Genomic DNA, 17,993 nt, shown 5'->3' with positions numbered 1-17,993 from the left:
TAATTTTCAGTCTAAAGCAGGGACAACTTAATGTACATTTTCTTGGAAAGTACCAACCTCAACCTCTCAATAACCCTTGAACTGCCTCAACATATTTCAGATTTAACCATGAATCTAATTAGGAAAAGAGCCATTTAATTAAATTGCTTTTCCAACATCAATCTCACCTCCATGATGGGGTTGGAGGCCAGTACCTTCTCTTCCACATTAGTCTCACTGGCGGAACCACTGACTGTTGCAAAGTATCGCATGGCATATTTAGCTGAGACAGTCTTCCCTGCTCCAGACTCTCCACTTACGATAATAGATTGATTCCGCTCATCTCTGAAACACAGATTATAAATTGTTGCACACTCAATAATCAGTTAGCAAAGCACAATGAAAATGTGATTTGCCTTCTCAAAAAAAAAAAGATCAGGCATGCAAAAACCACAACCTTCACCTCCTGCAGAACTATAGGCAATGTTTTCTAGAGAGCAAGTGGAAGGGACCAACACTAGATTATATTTTCTCTCCTGGGAATAAACCAGTCAAAATTAGTCAAAGAAGAACAATATTAGGGACAGTGAAGGAAGATTTTTTTTTAATGGAAATACTCCATACATTTTGCATTAAAAAGGGCTACAGTTTTTCCTAATCAAGAGGAGGAACTGTATACTTTTTACTTCAAGGAAGCAGGCTGCAGGAAACCCACTATGTGTTGTTTGGAGATGGTCTGTGTGTCTTTGGCTCACTGTTCTTATGTGGAGATGTCCTTTCCAGGATGCTGATCCCAGCTCTCCAATACATGGGATGGCTAATATTTGTACTGCCTTTGTACCTTGGAAAAGTGAAAGGCGGATGAATGGATTGGCTGGTAAGTACTACAGAAAAACATACAATGTCTAATGCGACAAGCATCAGCCCCACTCTCCCCACCCCCACGACACCTACAACCGACTTGCATTTACATAACAACACCTTTAATGTAGCAAAGTTCTTCAAGGTGCTCAGCATTAATAAAAGTGGTAGGGGAGATGATTGAAAGCAGAGTCAGAGATTTAAGGGTTTTGAGAAACATTTTGAAGATGGGAATTCAGTTCGCTAGTGAGAGGGTTGGGTAGAGAGTAGCCCTAAGATGGCTGAAGTCTCTGCCATCAATGGTGCAGTGAAAAGGATGGAGGGTGAATTTTCAGCTCCATTCAAGGGGGAGCACCTTTAGATTCAGCCTGTGTCAGCAGCTGGGGTGGAGATGGAATCAGAGCATGGGTACACAGCTTTTTTTTTTTAATATATTCGTTCGTGGAATGTGGGCATCACTGGCTAGGCCAGCATTTACTGCTCATCCCCAATTGCCCTTGAACGGAGTGGTTTGCTAGGCCATTTCAGAGGGCATTTAAGAGTCAACAACATTGCTGTAGGTCTGGAGTCGCATGCAGGTCAGACCAGGTAAGGACAGCAGATTTCCTTCCCTAAAGGACATTAGTGAACCAGATGGGTTTTTACAACAATGGTTTCATGATCACCATTAGACTAGTGTTTTAATTCCAGACTTACTAATTGAATTCAAATTTCACCATCTGCTGTGGTGGAATTCCAACCCATGTCCCCCAAGGGGTTTCTGGATTACTAGTCCAGTGACATTACCACTATGCCACTGCCAGCTAAAGCAAATTGGATAACTTCAATTTTGCCAAAGTTCAATTGGAGACAATCCTGGCTTTTTCACAACTGGACAATGACAGCACATTTCTATTTGTAGAGTCGAGGGGGTAGCAGACAGAAAGAATTTGCCACCTTTCATTGTATTCCAAAACTTTTATGTCACATTTTGGTTTTGGGAGATTCTTTTAAGACCATTTCTGTAAAAAGGAACCTTAACAGAGTTTCTGAGAACTGCTTTGAACAAGGTATAATGGTTTCAAACTCAAAACAAGACAGCAAATCTCCAAATACTTTCAGGAACTAGATAAACCACATGGGTACTCATTTATTTTGCAATCCCCCAAATACAAGCAGACATATCTGCAAAAAGATTTCCTGTAAGAATGCTTCTGCATTTTCACTGTATAAGCCAAAGACTTATTTCCCAATTTAAAGTAGTTTATAAGAAACTGATTGTACAAAATGTTTGATGGAACGGTGTGGATTCTTGACAATTGCGACAAAAAAAACAAGTGGCAATTTAACTTTGAATGGCATGGATTTTGGTTCCAACTTCTAGAAGTTTCCTTCCCCTTTGAAGAATTGTACAGGTGATGTTAATAGGAGTAAATTCTCAAAGCAAAGAAGACAGACCACTGAAACACTACCTGGAAATGGTTACTTTAAAAAGACACCACGACCCACACAGGTAAACTACAACAATTGAACCCATGGCCCAGCTCCAATTGTCTTCATGTTGCCATCTGCCTCCATGGTATCAACAGAGATAGGTCTGCTGTGCCACAGGTTCAGCAAGTGCAACATGCTCCAATGCCCCGTGTACACAGTGGTAACACTTGGGTTGAGTCAACATTGCCATTTGAAGAGAAGCCAAGTGCCTCCAAAGAAATGAAGGAAGCATTGGCAGTTGAATGTCATCAGAAGAATAAATACTGTTGATGTAGTGCCCAGTTAACCACTAGTGTCTGGTGCCCACTTTAAAAATATCGATTTATTTATATAAAAGCCAAGCTACTGCATATGTTATATTTGGCAAAAACAAGTTAAATTCTTGTCTTTCCAACCCTGCACACTCAAATCAGCAGCGTGAAAGAACCCAACTGAAGTACCAATTCCAATCCTTGGCTAACCTTCCAGAACCTGTAATCAAACAGCCCCTGAAAGGACTTTACCTGTTCCACACAGTCCGGCCAAGCCCAGAGAAAATCCAACGTCAACATCCAAAACCCAACGGAAACCCAAGAATAAATGTATTTAATTAAGAGTGGAGCACTAACTATTGATATTTTAGTAAGCAATTTCACACAATTGGGCTAATTACTAAACCCAGATGGTCAAATAATACTTGCAAGACAGGCATTAAACACATGGCTGTTATATGGAGGGAGTAAGGAATAGAAGGATGGATTGATGGAGTTTGAAGAAGAATTGTGGGAAGAGACTTCATGTGGAGAATAAACACCGGCAATGGACCTGTTGGGGTCAATGGCCTGTTTGTGTGCTGTAAATACTATGTAATACTTTGTAAGATTCTGAGTACATAGGAGAGGAAGTTCACTCCTACGAAACTATTGCAAGGTAAAACGGTATTTTTAAAAACACCAAATCTCAAAAGTGGAGTAATCGAGTGTAAAGATTATATTGCATCAACCAACATAGCATAGGAACATAGGAAGATAGGAACAGGAGTAGGCCATTCAGCCCCTCGAGCCTGTCCCGCCATTCAATGAGATCATGACTGATCCATGGCCTAACTCCATATACCTGCCTTTGGCCCATATCCCTTAAGATCTTTGCTTAACAAAAATCTATCTATCTCAGATTTAAAATTAACAACTGTTCTAGCTTCAACTGCTGTTTGTGGGAGAGAGTTCCAAACTCTACCACCCTTTGCGTGAAGAAGTGCTTCCTAACATCTCTCCTGAACGGTCTGGTCCTAATTTTTAGACTATGCCCTCTAGTTTTAGAATCTCCAACCAGTGGAAATAGCTTATCTTTATCTAGTCTGTCTTTTCCTGTTAATATCTTGAATATTTCAATCAGATTTCCCCTTAACCTTCTAAATTCTAGAGAAAACAAGCCTAATTTGTGTAATCTCTCCTCGTAACTTAACCCCCGTAGTCCAGGTATCATTCTTGTAAACCTACGTTGCACTCCCTCCAAGGCCAATATATCCTTCCTAAGGTGTGGAGCCCAGAACTGCTCACAGTACTCCAAGTGGGGTCCAACCAGGGTTTTGTACAGCTGCAGCATAACCTCTGTGTATTTATACTCCGATTCTCTAGATATAAAGGCTAGCATTCCATTAGCCTTTTTGATTATTTTCTGCACTTGCTTGTGGCATTTTAAAGATCTATGCACCTGAACCCCCAAGTCTCTCTCGACATCCACTGTACTTAACCTCTTTCCATTTAGAAAGTACCCTGCTCTATCTTTTTTTGGTCCAAAATGGATAACCTCACACATGCCTGCATTGAAATCCATCTGCCACAGTTTTGCCCACTCACCTAGTCTGTCAATATCTCTTTGCAATTTTATGCTATCATCTAGACTGTCTACAATGCCACCTAACTTTGTATCATCAGCAAATCTGGATATATGGACTTACTACGCCATCATCCAAGTCGTTAATGAATAATGTGAATAATTGAGGCCCCAAGACAGATCCCTGCAGGACACCACTAGTCACATCCTGCCAATCGGAGTACTTACCCATTATCCCCACTCTCTGTCGCCTACCACTCAACCAACTTTCTAACCATGTCAAGAATTTGCCCTCAACTCCATGGGCTTCTACCTCAGTTAACAGTCTCTTATGTGGGACTTTATCAAATGCTTCTGGAAGTCCATATAAATAACATCCATGGACACTCCCCTGTCCACTACCTTAGTCACTTCTTCAAAAAACTCAATGAGATTTGTCAGGCATGACCTTCCCATCATGAATCCATGCTGGCTGTCCCTGATTAACTGAAATTTTTCTAAGTGTTCAGTCACCCTATCCTTGATTATAGACTCCAGCAACTTGCCCACCACAGATGTCAGGCTAACTGCTCTGTAATTTCCTTGGTTCCCCCTTTCACCCTTCTTAAAAAGTGGAGTGACATGTGCAACTTTCCAATCCAGAGGGACCACTCCTGAACCTAGGGAACTCTGAAAGACTATAGTTAGGGCATCTACAATGTGCGCCCCTACTTCCCTTAATACCCTCGGATGGAAACCGTCAGGTCCTGGGGATTTCTCACTCTTTAGTTCTATTAATTTCCTTGTTACCGATGATTTACTTACATTAATTGTATTAAGTCCCTGTCCCCTATCAGCTATTAATTTTTTCAGGACTTCGGGCAAGTTATCCTCCTTTTCAGCTGTAAATACTGAGGCAATTAATTGTTTAACATGTCTGCCATTTCCCCATTATCAATGACAATATCTCCAGTTTCAGCTTTTAGTGGGCCTACATTGCTCTTGACCACCCGCTTTCCCTTTATGTAACTATAACATTTCTTCTTATTGAGTCTGATGGCCCTTGCAAGTTTCCTTTCATAATCTCTTTTAGTAGCTCTTATAAGCTGCTTTGTGATCCTTTGCTGGTCTTTGTATCGATCCCATTTGGCCGGATCTGTGCAGCGTTTTGCATTTTTGAAGCCCTTTCTTTTTGTTTTATGCTATCCCTAATCTCTTTAGTTGTCCATGGCTGTTTTTTCTGTCAAGTGGAGCTTTTTCCTCTCAGGGGTATATACTCGCTCTGTATTTTGTTAAATGTTTCTTTAAATATTCTCCACTGTTCTTCAGTCGTTTGACCCATTAACAGATCTACCCAGTTTACCATGGACAGTCTCTGTCTCATCCCAGTAAAGTCAGCCTTACCCAAGTCTAAAATTCTAGTAGCTGATTCGTGCTTTTCACTTTCAAACTCTACCTTGAATTCGATCATGTTGTGATCACTATTTGATAAATGTTCACGCACAGTTAGGCTACTAATTAAACTTGGCTCATTATTCATAACTAAATCTAATATTGCCAGTCCCCTTGTTACATCTAGGACATATTGCTGTAGGAAACTATCCCGGACACATTCCAGAAATTCACTACCTTTCTGACAGGTGCTAGTCTGCCTTTCCCAATCTATGTGTAAGTTAAAATCCCTTATTAATACTACTCTGCCTTTGTTACGCACTTGCCAAATTTGTGCATTTATACAATCTAACACCTCAGGACTGCTACTGGGGGTCTATACACAACACCTATTACAGTTTTAGATCCTTTTCTGTTCCTCAATTCCACCCGTAAGGTCTCCACTGGATGCTTTCCCCTCATTATATCCACCCTCACCAATGAGGTGATATTATTTCTAATCAGTAAGGCGACTCCACCCCCTCTGCCATTTTCCCTGTCCCTCCTGTAAACTTTATAACCAGGTATATTTAGTTACCAGTCCCGACCATCCTGCAGCCACGTCTCCGCAATGGCCACCACATCATAATTTTCCATTTGAATTTGCGCCTGCAGTTCATCTAGTTTATTACTTACACTCCATGCATTTGTATATAGAACTGTTATTTGGGCTATACCCCCTAACCTGTCCCTCAGCACTGATGCTTTATCCGCCTGTTTATTATTTCTCTCTTCTGGTTTAACCAGTATACTTTACAGTTTGGTAACAACCAGCCTCAACACCAACCTGCACTTCTACTTCTTCTTTAACTTCTTGTTTTTCCATGCAACTGAACCCTCCCCCACCCACCCCCCCCCCCCCCCCCCCCCACCACTATTTAGTTTAAAGCCCTATCTACAGCTCTAGTTATACGATTCGCCAGGACTCTGGTCCCAGCATGATTCAGATGGAGCCCATCCCATCGGAACAGCTCCCTCCTTCCCCAGTACTGGTGCCAATGCCCCACAAATTCGAACACATTTCTCCCACACCAATCTTTGAGCCACCCATTTACCTCTTTAATCTTATTGACCCTTTGCCAATTTGCTCATGGCTCAGGTAGTCATCGGGAGATTATTACCTTTTTGGTCCCGCTTTTTAATTCAGCCCCTAGTTGCTCATATTCCCTCAGCAGAACCTCTAACCTCGTTCTACCTATATCGTCGGTACCTACGTGGACCACGACAACTGGATCTTTCCCCTCCCACTCCAAGTTCCTCTGCAGCCCAGATGAGATATCCCGAACCCTGGCACCAGGTAGGCAACAGAGCCTTCGGGACTCTCGATCCTGGCCACAGAGAACAGTGTCTATGCCCCTAACTATACGATCCCCGATTATGACTAAATTTCTCTTTTCTCCCCCCCCCCCCACCCCCACTTGAATGGCTCCCTGTACCACGGTGCTGTGGTCAGTTTGCTCATCCTCCCTACAGTCCCTGCTCTCGTCCACACAGGGAGCAAGAATCTCGAAGCTGTTGGACAAGGACAATGGCTGAGGCTCCTGCAGCACTACCTCCTGGATCTCTTTACCTGCCTCACTGATAGTCACACTCTCCTGTCCCTGACCACTGGTCGAATTCACGGTAGTTAATCCAAGGGGTGTGACTGCCTCCTGAAACACAGTGTCCAGGTAACTCTCCCCCTCCCTGATGTGTCGCAGGGTCCGAAGCTCAGACTCCAGCTCATCAACTCTGAGCTGGAGTTCCTCGAGCAGCCAACACTTGCTACAGATGTGTTCACCAGGAACCACAATGGGGTCCCACCTGCTCCCACATCATGCAGGTACAACACATCGCCTGGCCCTGCATCTCTATTTTATTTAATTAGATTGTAATTTGTTTTTTAAATTTACGACTGGTCTTTAGTTTTTAATCTGTAAAATATTTCTCGTATTCACCTTTAATTTGAAAGCAACTTAGAATAGGTAACTCAAATTAGCAGTTATTTACCAACCAATGAACTTACGGTTTTCCTGTGATGACACTCTTTGTTTTATTTTTCACTGTTTTTACTCCCTTAAATTACCCAAAAATTAGATTAACACTAGGTACCTTGATTCCCCTCCCAAAAAAAACACTACCTACTATACTGAAAAAGAACTGTAGACCTTTCTCTTTACTTTAGTTATTTACCGAGCTGTTTAGAGTTATTCCCCAACAGCAGTTACTCACCAACCAATCAACTTGCAGCTTTCCTGTGATGTTACTGTTGACTTTTTTTTTTCCAAAACTCTGGCACGCCTGGACTGTTCCCGGAAGGTAATCCGGCTCGCTGAATGAACTCTCTCCCTCTCTCTCTCTCTCCCAGTCTCTTTATGCTCCAGCTCCGCTCTCGCTGTTTCCCGCTCGCTGAATGAACTCTCTCTCTGTCTCCTGGTCTCTTTATACTCCGGCTCCACTCTCGCCGTTTCCCACTTGCTGAGTTAATAGCAATTAGCTCTAGCATGTTCCTCATATTACCCATGGTAACTAATAACTGGTGAATGCATTCTCTTGTTTATTGTATTGCTGTTATCTATTAAAACATGGAAAGACTTTGCCTAATTGGTTTTAACTCAGTTCTCTAAAACTTGTTTAAAGATTGAATATAGCTGAAGATACTATAGCAATAAAATAATCACACATAAGCTTGAAGGCAGTAGCTTTGAAGAGACCTAAACTGAATTTTCTTATTATAGCAAGCAGTCAAAGCACCTGTTTTACACTTAAAAACATGGTCATTTAATAATTACAGTTTATTTAAAAACAGGTGCACGTCACTGCCAGGCACTAAACAGTGAATGGCTTCAGAAAAGTCTCATTAACAAAGATTGCACCTCCTGAAGTGTAAAGTAGGCCAATACTGATGCCTCTTGAAACTCTATCCAATTCGCATGGTGAAGAAAAGGCATCAAAGGTTAAAACCAAGGGCTGCATTCCATTTACAAATCTCTGCGCCCATTTCCTACTGTTCTTTTATCTGTAATAAACAGCTGCTTGGAACATAAAGCTGATGACTTGTTTTGAAAAAATAATCAGTCTCATTCTGAAGACAGCGCTGTTGACAGAGACGCAGAGTATATGTGTATCACTCTGCCATCAGTCCAGCTTCTCTGTGAAGCATGGAGATGAAAAGAAATCCCTATTCAAGACTAAAGAGAGGACTAGAGGAAACCCTTTCTTGCAAAGATCTCTCAGAATCTGGCACATTTTTCCACAAGTGGTGATTAATGCTCAAGTTAATGCACCAATTCAAAATGGTACTGGCTAGCTAAGGAAATTAACAGGGCATGGTGAGAAAATGGGAAAGTGTCTGTACAACCAGCTTACAAGTGGGGCTTAAAATCAGTGCAGGCAAGAACAGCTGAATGGCCTCCTCCTGTGCTAAAAAAATTACATGTCTGTGTTAATGCAATCAAATACTCCCAGAACAGGATCCTGTAATGCATTTGGTCTTTCAGCACTTACTTATCGGAGGCTTGGCTGGCCATGCCCACTCTATACAGCTGGCATGCAAAGCAAGCCAAAAGATACTGGGACTACAGTATGGCCGGATTTTCCCAGGAACTGAAATCCAATGGAGATTAACTTTGACAATGAAATCCAAATTAAACAAACTGTCCCTGATTTCAAACAATTCGTCATTGGATACGTGCTGGTGCACTATTATACTGAGAAGCTAGCGTAAAGTCACAGCTAAATATTGGAGCAAGTGGCTTTTTTTTTTGGAGTTATTTCTATCCACAGAAGGAGCCAAGACCTACTGATGATTCTCAGCATTCCCTGTTGTAGCATCTTCCCTTCTGGGCAATTTTTAATTTCCATGGAATAATTATTCCATCAGTTCATGGGTTTCATACACTTCAGTCAGCTTCATATTGGGCTAGTGATGCAAAACAATTGAGACAGCGATGAGCGACAAGGCTCTAGTGTCAGAAATCTGACTTAGGAGGAAAAATTAGATAAATGCGAGCTTTTTGGCCTTATCAGGAGACCTAAGTAGTAATCTTAGAGATACATAAGATGATTAATGGCATGAATTAAATAAACTCTGAAAATTGAAGAAAGTTGCGTCAGTAGGACAAGAGGAAAGAGGTTCAAACCAAAGAAAAGGCAAACGTAGGACTGACATCACACAAAGAGTAATCAACGCCTGGATTGGACTTCCAAATACACCAGTCAAGGCCAAAACTCAGGAGATTTTTAAGAACTAACTGAATGTTGCAATGGGGAACGTTTAGAGTATTACTGGATAGACAAACTAAGTTTGAGCCAAATGGCCTCCCTCATCTATAATTGACACCCCACCCACCACCTTCAACATTCACTCCGTTCATCACCGATGCACACTGGCAGCAGCATGTACCATCTACAAGATGCAGTGTAGCAACTCACCAAGGCTCCTTTGACAGCACCTTCCAAACCCGCGACCTCTACCACCTAGAAGGACAAAGACAGCAGATGTATGGGAACACCACCACCTGCAAGATCCCCTTCAAGCCACACACCATCCTGACTTGGAACTATAATCGCTGTTCCTTCACTGTCGCTGGGTCAAAATCCTGGAACCCCCTTCCTAACAGCACTGTTGGTGTACCTACACCCCAAGGACTGCAGCAGTTGAAGATGCAGCTCACCACCACCTTCTCAAGGGCAATTAAGGATGGGCAATAAATGCCTAGCCAGCGATGCCCACATCCCACAAACAAAAAAAAAAATCTTGTCAGGGAATCTTCGTCTTCTGCAAGCCTATCACAGTCTTTCATTAATGCTAGCTTAGTATAGTTTAGACAATGCCTACTGAAGGAAGGAGAAGCGCTTGCTGAAAACCTCAACATCTATGGCAGCAACAGACTACACCTCTATTGTGATTGATACACATGGCGGATTTGAAGAGATCTGTTACTAAAGAAATTCCCAACATTAGATGAACATAAACATCCATGACAATCAGTTTACATTTTGAAATCCATAAAAGAACATAAGAAATAGGAACAGGAGTAGCCCTTCGAGCCCACTCCGCCATTCAATGACATCATGGCTGATCTACTTTAAACACCATTTTCTTGCCCTATCCCCGTAACCCTTGATATTTTTAATATGTAGAAATCTATTAATCTCAATCTTGAAGATACTCAACGACTGAGCCGCCACAGCTCTCTGGGGCAGAGAATTCTACAGATTCACCACCCTCTGAGTGAAGAAATTCCCCCTCATCTCAGTCCAAACTGGTGTGCCCCTTATTCTGAGACTGTGTCCCCTGATTTTGGACTCCCCAGCCAGGGGAAACATCCTTACTGCCTCTACCCTGTCAAGCCCTGTAAGAATTTTGTATGCTTGAAGGAAATCACATCTCATTCTTCCAAACTCCAGAGAATAAAGATCCAAGTCTATTTAATCTTTCCTCATAGGACCATCCCTCCATCCCAGGAATTAGTTTGGTGAACTTTCGTTGCACTCCTCTACGGCAAGTATATCTTTCCTTCGGTAAGGAGGCCAAAACTGCACACAATAATACAGGTGCGGTCTCACCAAGGCTCCATATAATTGCAGTAAGACATCTTTACTCCTATACTCAAATCCTTTAATAATAAAGGCCAACATACCATTTGCCTTCTTAATTGCTTGCTGTACCTGCATGTTAGCTTTCAGTGACTCAAACAAGGACACCCAAGTCCCTTTGAAGTTCAACACTTCCCAGCCTCTCACCATTTAAGAAATACTCTGTATTTCTGCTTTTCCTACCAAAGTGGATAACCTCACATTTCTTCACATTGTATTCCATCTGCCAAATTTCTGCCCACTCGCTTAGTCTCTCCAAATCCCCTTGAAGCGTCTTTGCATCCTCCTCACAACTCACACTTCCACCTAGTTATGTGGCATCTGAAAACTTGGAAATATTGCATTTAATCCCCACATTCAAATCATCGATATAGATTGTGAATAGATGGGGCCCAAGCACTGATCCTTGTGGTACCCCACTAGTCACAGCCTGCCAATCCAAACATGACCCATTTATTTCTACTGTGTGTTTTCTGTCCATTAACCAATTCTCAATCAATGCCAGTATATTCTCCCCAATCCCATATGTTCTAATTGTCTTTACAAACATACGAATTTGAAGCAGGAGTAGGCCACTTGGCCCCTCGAGCCTGCTCCGCCATTCCACAAGATCATGGCTGATCTAATTGTAACCTCAACTCCACATTCCCGTCTACCCCCAATAACCTTTCAGCTCTTGCTTATCAAGAATCTATCAACCTCTGCCTTAACAATATTCAAAGACTCTCCTTCCACCGTCTTTTGAGGAAGAGAGTTCCAAAGACTCACGATCCTCAGAGAAAAAAATTCTCCTCATCTCGGTCTTAAATGGGCGACCCTTTGTTTTTAAACATTGACCCTTAGTTCTAGATTCTCCCACAAGAGGAAACATCCTTTCCACATCCACCCTGTCAAGACCCCTCAGAATCTTGTATGCTTCAATCAAGATGCCTCTTACTCTTCTAAACTCCAGCAGATACAAGCCTAGCCTGTCCAACCTCTCCTCATAAGACAACCTGCCCATTCCAGGTATTTGTCTAGTAAACCTTCTCTGAACTACTTCCAACACATTTACATCCTTCCTTAAATAAGGAGACCAATACTGTACACAGTACTCCCTATGTGGTCTCACCAATTCATTGTATAGCTGAAGCATAACCTCCCTACTTTTGTATTCAATTCACCTTGCAATAAATGATAACATTCTATTAGCATTCCTAATTATGTGCTGTATCTGCATACTAACCTTTTGCAATGCATGCACTAGGACACCCAGATCCCTCTACAATTTCTCACCATTTAGATAATACGCTTCTTTTTTATTCTTCCTGCCAAACTGGACAGTTTCATATTTCCCACCATATACTCCATTTGCTAGATCTTTGCCCACTCACTTAACCTATCTATATCCCTATGTAGCCTCATGTTCTCTTCACAAGTTACTTTCCTACCTATCTTGGTGTCATCAGCAAATTTAGCAACCATACCTTCGGTCCCTTCATCCAAGTCATTTATATAAATTGTAAAAGATTGCAGCCGCAGCACTGATCCCTGTGGTACACTGCTCGTTACTTGTTTACCAACCTCTTGTGTGGGACCTTATCAAGAGCTGTCTGAAAATCTAAATATACCACATCCACCAATTCCCCCTTATCTATTCTAGGAACCTCATCTGACCCCTTTCCTATCCTGAGTGGCGTGAAACAGGGCTGTGTTCTTGCACCTACACTGTTTGGGATCTTCTTCTCCCTGCTGCTCTCACACGTTCAAGTCTTCAGAAGAAGAAATTTTCCTCCACACAAGATCAGGTGGCAGGTTGTTCAACCTTGCCCGTCTAAGAGCGAAGACCAAAGTACGGAAAGTCCTCATCAGGGAACGCCTCTTTGCTGACGATGCTGCATTAACATCTCACACCGAAGAGTGTCTGCAGAGACTCATCGACAGGTTTGCGGCTGCCTGCACCGAATTTGGCCTAACCATCAGCCTCAAGAAAACGAACATCATGGGACAGGACGTCACAAATGCCCCAACCATAAATATCGGCAACCACACTCTGGAAGTGGTTCAAGAGTTCACCTACCTAGGCTCAACTATCACCAGTAACCTGTCTCTCGATGCAGAAATCAACAAGCACATGGAAAAGGCTTCCACTGCTATGTCCAGACTGGCCAAGAGAGTGTGGGAAAATGGCACACTGACACAGAACACAAAAGTCCAAGTGTATCAAGCCTGTGTCTTCAGTACCTTGCTCTACGGCAGCGAGGCCTGGACAACATACGTCAGCCAAGAGTGACGTCTCAATTCATTCCATCTTCACTGCCTCCGGAGAATCCTTGGCATCAGGTGGCATGACCGTATCTCCAACACAGAAGTCCTCGAGGTGGCCAACATCCCCAGCATATACACCCTACTAAGCCAGCAGCGCCTGAGATGGCTTGGCCATGTGAGCCGCATGGAAGATGGCAGGATCCCTAAGGACACATTGTACAGTGAGCTCGTCACTGGTATCAGACCCACCGGCCGTCCTTGTCTCTGCTATAAAGACGTCTGCAAACGCAACATGAAGTCCTGTGACATTGATCACAAGTCGCGGGAGTCAGTTTCCAGCGATCGCCAGAGCTGGCGGACATCCATAAAGGTGGGGCTAAAGCGTGGCGAGTCGAAGAGACTTAGCAGTTGGCAGGAAAAAAGTCAGAAGCGCAAGGAGAGAGCCAACTGCGTAACAGCCCTGACAACCAATTTTATCTGCAGCACCTGTGGAAGAGTCTGCCACTCTAGAATTGGCCTTTATAGCCACTCCAGGCGTTGCTTCACAAACCACTGACCACCTCCAGGTGCTTACCCATTGTCTCTCGAGACAAGGAGGCCAAAGAAGAAGAAGAAGACACTAATCCGATATTCCCCTACCACATCCCCACCTTCCCTCAATTCTCCTACCACCTACCTACACTAGGGGCAATTTACAATGGCCAATTTACCAATCAACCTGCAAACTTTGGCTGTGGGAGGAAACCGGAGCACCCAGCAGAAACCCACGCGGTCACAGGGAGAACTTGCAAACTCCGCACAGGCAGTACCCAGAACTGAACCTGGGTCGCTGGAGCTGTGAGGCTGCAGTGCTAACCACTTGGCAAAGAATTAGTTCAGTCGCTGGAAGTGGTCTAAATATTATTGTATAAAGGGAGAACATCCTGCTGTGCCAAGCAGTTTAATAGCTTTTTGTGATGAAAAATTGTATTGAAATATTCAGCTAGAATTTCAGTGTGATGAAAGGGATGATCAGTAATGTAAGGCTTTGTCACTACAAAAGAGCAATGTCTTGCTACTAAGAAAGCAATTTAGGGGAAAAGACCCCATAACTGGAGAAAGTTAACGAGGAAGCAATGGAGGGCAACTCAGTTTGCACAACACATGCTTCACCACAGAGTGGAAGGAGCTGGGTTTGTGTCTGATTTCAAAGCTAAGTACAGAGCCGAGACAAGCCAGTTCCTTACAAGAGCCTTGAGCGAACTGGGGACACAGGCAGAGACCAAAACCCATTCGCTGGTTGATTACCTCCCTCTCTAGGAATGTGTGTGGATTTGACATCAAACTCTATTTAAATAAAAAGGGCAGTATTTGAGCTTTTCTGCAATTACCATATTTTTTGCTGAAATTTCATTGAATAGTCAAATTTCTTACACTTATTTACCAAGCGAAGCACTACACCTGTCACGCCAAATAGTGGCCTCAGATGAGCCAATGAGACTGCTTCCCATTGGGTCATGTGACAAGCGGCATACTGTACTGAGGCAACAGAAACCGAGACCATCAAACTGAAGTACTGACTAATCACAAAGGGGTACTGATGGGACCATGAAGTCAAGTGACTTCCAATGCATGAAGAAGAAAGGGAAGTTTTGTTTTAAATCTCAACAAAACACAGAGTGAAAATGTACTAAAGTGAGTCACTGAATAAAAGTTTTTGTTTTCCCAATCAGTATAAAATTTCCCTTTTAACAGAGGTCAAGAGGCTGATGAAGGGAAGTTCTTCATCAAGATTGAAGGGAATAGGCAAATCACATTGTTTCTATTCTCAAAATATGCAACACCTTGAAAGTGCCCATGTTGGATACATGGAGAAAGCAGAGCTTGAACTCCAACCACTCATCAGTACAAGTGGATAGACAGGCCTAGGCTTCGAGCCCGTTTAGCTAGAATCCCAGAAGATCTCGGACAGACAGGGCTGGAAATGTGCTCTGGGCCTGGTTTTCTGGAGGATGATCCCCATGGTCACAAATACCATTGACTATGTGTGGACTGGCTCGTGCAAATCAAATGCTAATGACAAAAACACGGCCTCTGCCACACTTCTCGTCATTGATGTCCCAATAAGTGTGAACAAACTCTACAAGAGGGCATGGATTTCAGCTCAGAAGGGAGGGAAACAATTGAGATTTAGCTGCCATACACAGAATATTGGCTACAAACTGTCCAGTGAGCTGGACAGCGTCAACAAATTCAAGGAGGGAGCTGAATAAATTAGGCAGCGATTGCAATTGAGGGTATGAAGCAGAGTGGTGCTTCATATTTTAGAACTTTGAGACTGGACAGTAGAGCCACAAGGGCCTCCTCTACTACTATAAGAACTTGTATTTATAGAACACCTTTAATACAGTCTCAAGGCATTTCGCGGGAGTTCTCATCGAACAAAATTCAACACCAATCTACATAAAGAGATATTACGGCAGATGACCAAAGGCTTAGTTTAGGGGTAAATTTTAAGGAGTGTCTTAAAAGAGGAAAGAGCTGTAGAGAGGTGGAGACGTTTAGGGAAGGAATTCCAGAGCTTAGGACCTACATGTCAGAGGGCACAGCCACCAATAGTGGAGTAATTCAAATGGGATGTGCAAGAAGACAGAACTGGAGGACTGCAGCAATCTCAGAGGATTGTGGGGCTGGAGATTACAGAGATGGAGGTAATCTTATTGAGATGAATAAAATTCAGAGGGGGCTTGACACAGTGTTTCCCCTCATGCAGGAATCTAGAACTAGGGGGCACAGTTTCAAATTAAGGGATCTCCCATTTAAGATGAGGAGGAGGAATTTCTTCTCTCAGAGGGTCGTTAGCGTTTGGAATTCTCTTCAACGAACTATGGAGGCTGGGACATTGGATATATTCAAGGCTGTGTTAGACAGATTTTTGATTGACAAGTGAGTCAAGGGTTATGGGGGGCAGGCAGGCAAGTGGAGTTAAGGCTACAATCAGATCAGCTATGAACTTATTGAGTGGCGGAACAGGCTCAAGGCGCTGGATGACCTACTCCTGCTCCTATTTCTTATGTTCTTATAGGGAAAGGCAAGACTATGGAGGGATTTGAAAACAAAGAAGAGAATTCTAAAATTAAAGCATTGCTTAACCGGGAGCCAAACGTAGGTCAGCAAACACGGGATTGATGGTTGAACAAGACTTGGTGCAAGTTAGGATATGGGCAACAGAGTTTTGGATGACCTCAAGTTTACGGAGGGTAGAACTTGGGAGGCCGGTCAGGAATTCATTAAAATAGTCAAGTCTAGAGATAATAAAGGCATGGATAAGGGTTTCAGCAGATGAGATGAGGTAGGGGTTAAGTCAGATGATGTTACAGAGGTGGAGAGGTGGAAATAGACACTCTTAGTAATGGCATGGATAGATGACTGGAAGCTCATCTCCGGGTCAAATACGACACCAAGGACTTCCAGCGCTGTATGTTTCTTTATACCTATTAACAAACACACTCGCTTCCATTTAGTTTAATGGGAGAGAGAAATGCATACTTGTTCTTTGCAGCACTTCATAATGATGTCATTGGCATGAACTTGGTGCATAAGATGTTGGACAGGTCAGTCAACAACAGCTAAACCTCAACTGTTTAAACACTTTCAATAAAAGCATAGAGCTCCTTTCAAACAGAAAGATTTATCTTCACAAATTAGGATTGACTTGCCATAGCCTAACTGGATAGATGATTAAAAATCAATGGCATTACTTCGATCATAAAAAAGTCAACAGCAATCTATTCAAACCATAAGTTCAATCCATTTCTGGTTGCAATAGGTTTATGGTCCAATATGTTAAAATATTTGAAAATGTAATTATTTTCAGCAGCTACTTATATACTGAGTAATGAGTTTCAAAGGATTCAGATTACGAGAGTGTGACATGGTACACAAGGGATCAACAGGCATCTATCTTCCAAATATAGAACACAGGGTGAGTCAGCATTGATTGATAGAATTAATGGAAAACATGGACTGGTGATCCAGACTTTTTTTCTAAAATGTTAGGTGTTACAAGGTGCTTCAATAAACAATGCATGTACCCTATGTTAATGTGTCTATTAGGAGTGAGGGTAGGACAACGTACAACTGCTCTGTTTACACACAGACACCAGAAATTGTGCTCATAAGTAACTGCTCCATCATCCACAGCAGCTGTTTATCTGTCCTGTCCTCAGATGTAACCATGGAAGCTAACAAGATGCTTACAAGAATTACTACATTTTTCGTTCATTTAAAGACTGTTATAAATAAAACAAAGTGGTCTCAGGCTCATTACAGTTCATTTCTATTCCATAATTCAGTACTCGAGACTTCCAGAAGCAAAATAATTATTTCACTGATTACATAACCCATTCATTTTTGGAAGCTATGAAGAACACTCAGTTCTCAGGAGTTTTAATGAATGCGAAAGCATAGAGCTGAATATAATAAAGGAATCAGCAAAGAAGCGACTAATCCACCATAATAATCCCACTAAGAGATCAAGTGAGCATGAAATGCAAACATTTAGTCAGGTGCTTATGGAGAAACCGGGGTCGGGGGGGGGGGACTAAATTGGGCCATGACGTGCCTCTTTTTAGGTGCTACAGAGTCAC

At 42.5% G+C, this 17,993-nt stretch overlaps 1 protein-coding gene across 8 annotated transcripts in view; it reads right to left on the bottom strand.

Moving 5' to 3' along the window:
- Positions 1-17,993, bottom strand: part of myo5aa (myosin VAa) — a 189,764-nt gene that overhangs the window by 99,836 nt on the left and 71,935 nt on the right. For 6 of the 8 annotated variants that reach the window (XM_068017977.1, XM_068017976.1, XM_068017979.1 and 3 more), the window contains one exon: positions 168-324. In XM_068017977.1, the coding sequence (XP_067874078.1) occupies positions 168-324 (157 nt within the window). Of the gene's footprint in view, positions 1-167; positions 325-7,543; positions 7,658-7,749; positions 7,772-17,993 lie in introns of those variants that run through there. The other 2 variants (XM_068017984.1, XM_068017983.1) reach the window with 2 other exon arrangements.

This window comes from Heterodontus francisci, chromosome 38 (assembly GCF_036365525.1).
Source record: "Heterodontus francisci isolate sHetFra1 chromosome 38, sHetFra1.hap1, whole genome shotgun sequence".
NCBI lineage: Eukaryota > Metazoa > Chordata > Chondrichthyes > Heterodontiformes > Heterodontidae > Heterodontus > Heterodontus francisci.
The sequence above is the reverse complement of the archived record's forward strand: the minus strand, read 5'-3'. Positions and strand labels throughout refer to the sequence as shown.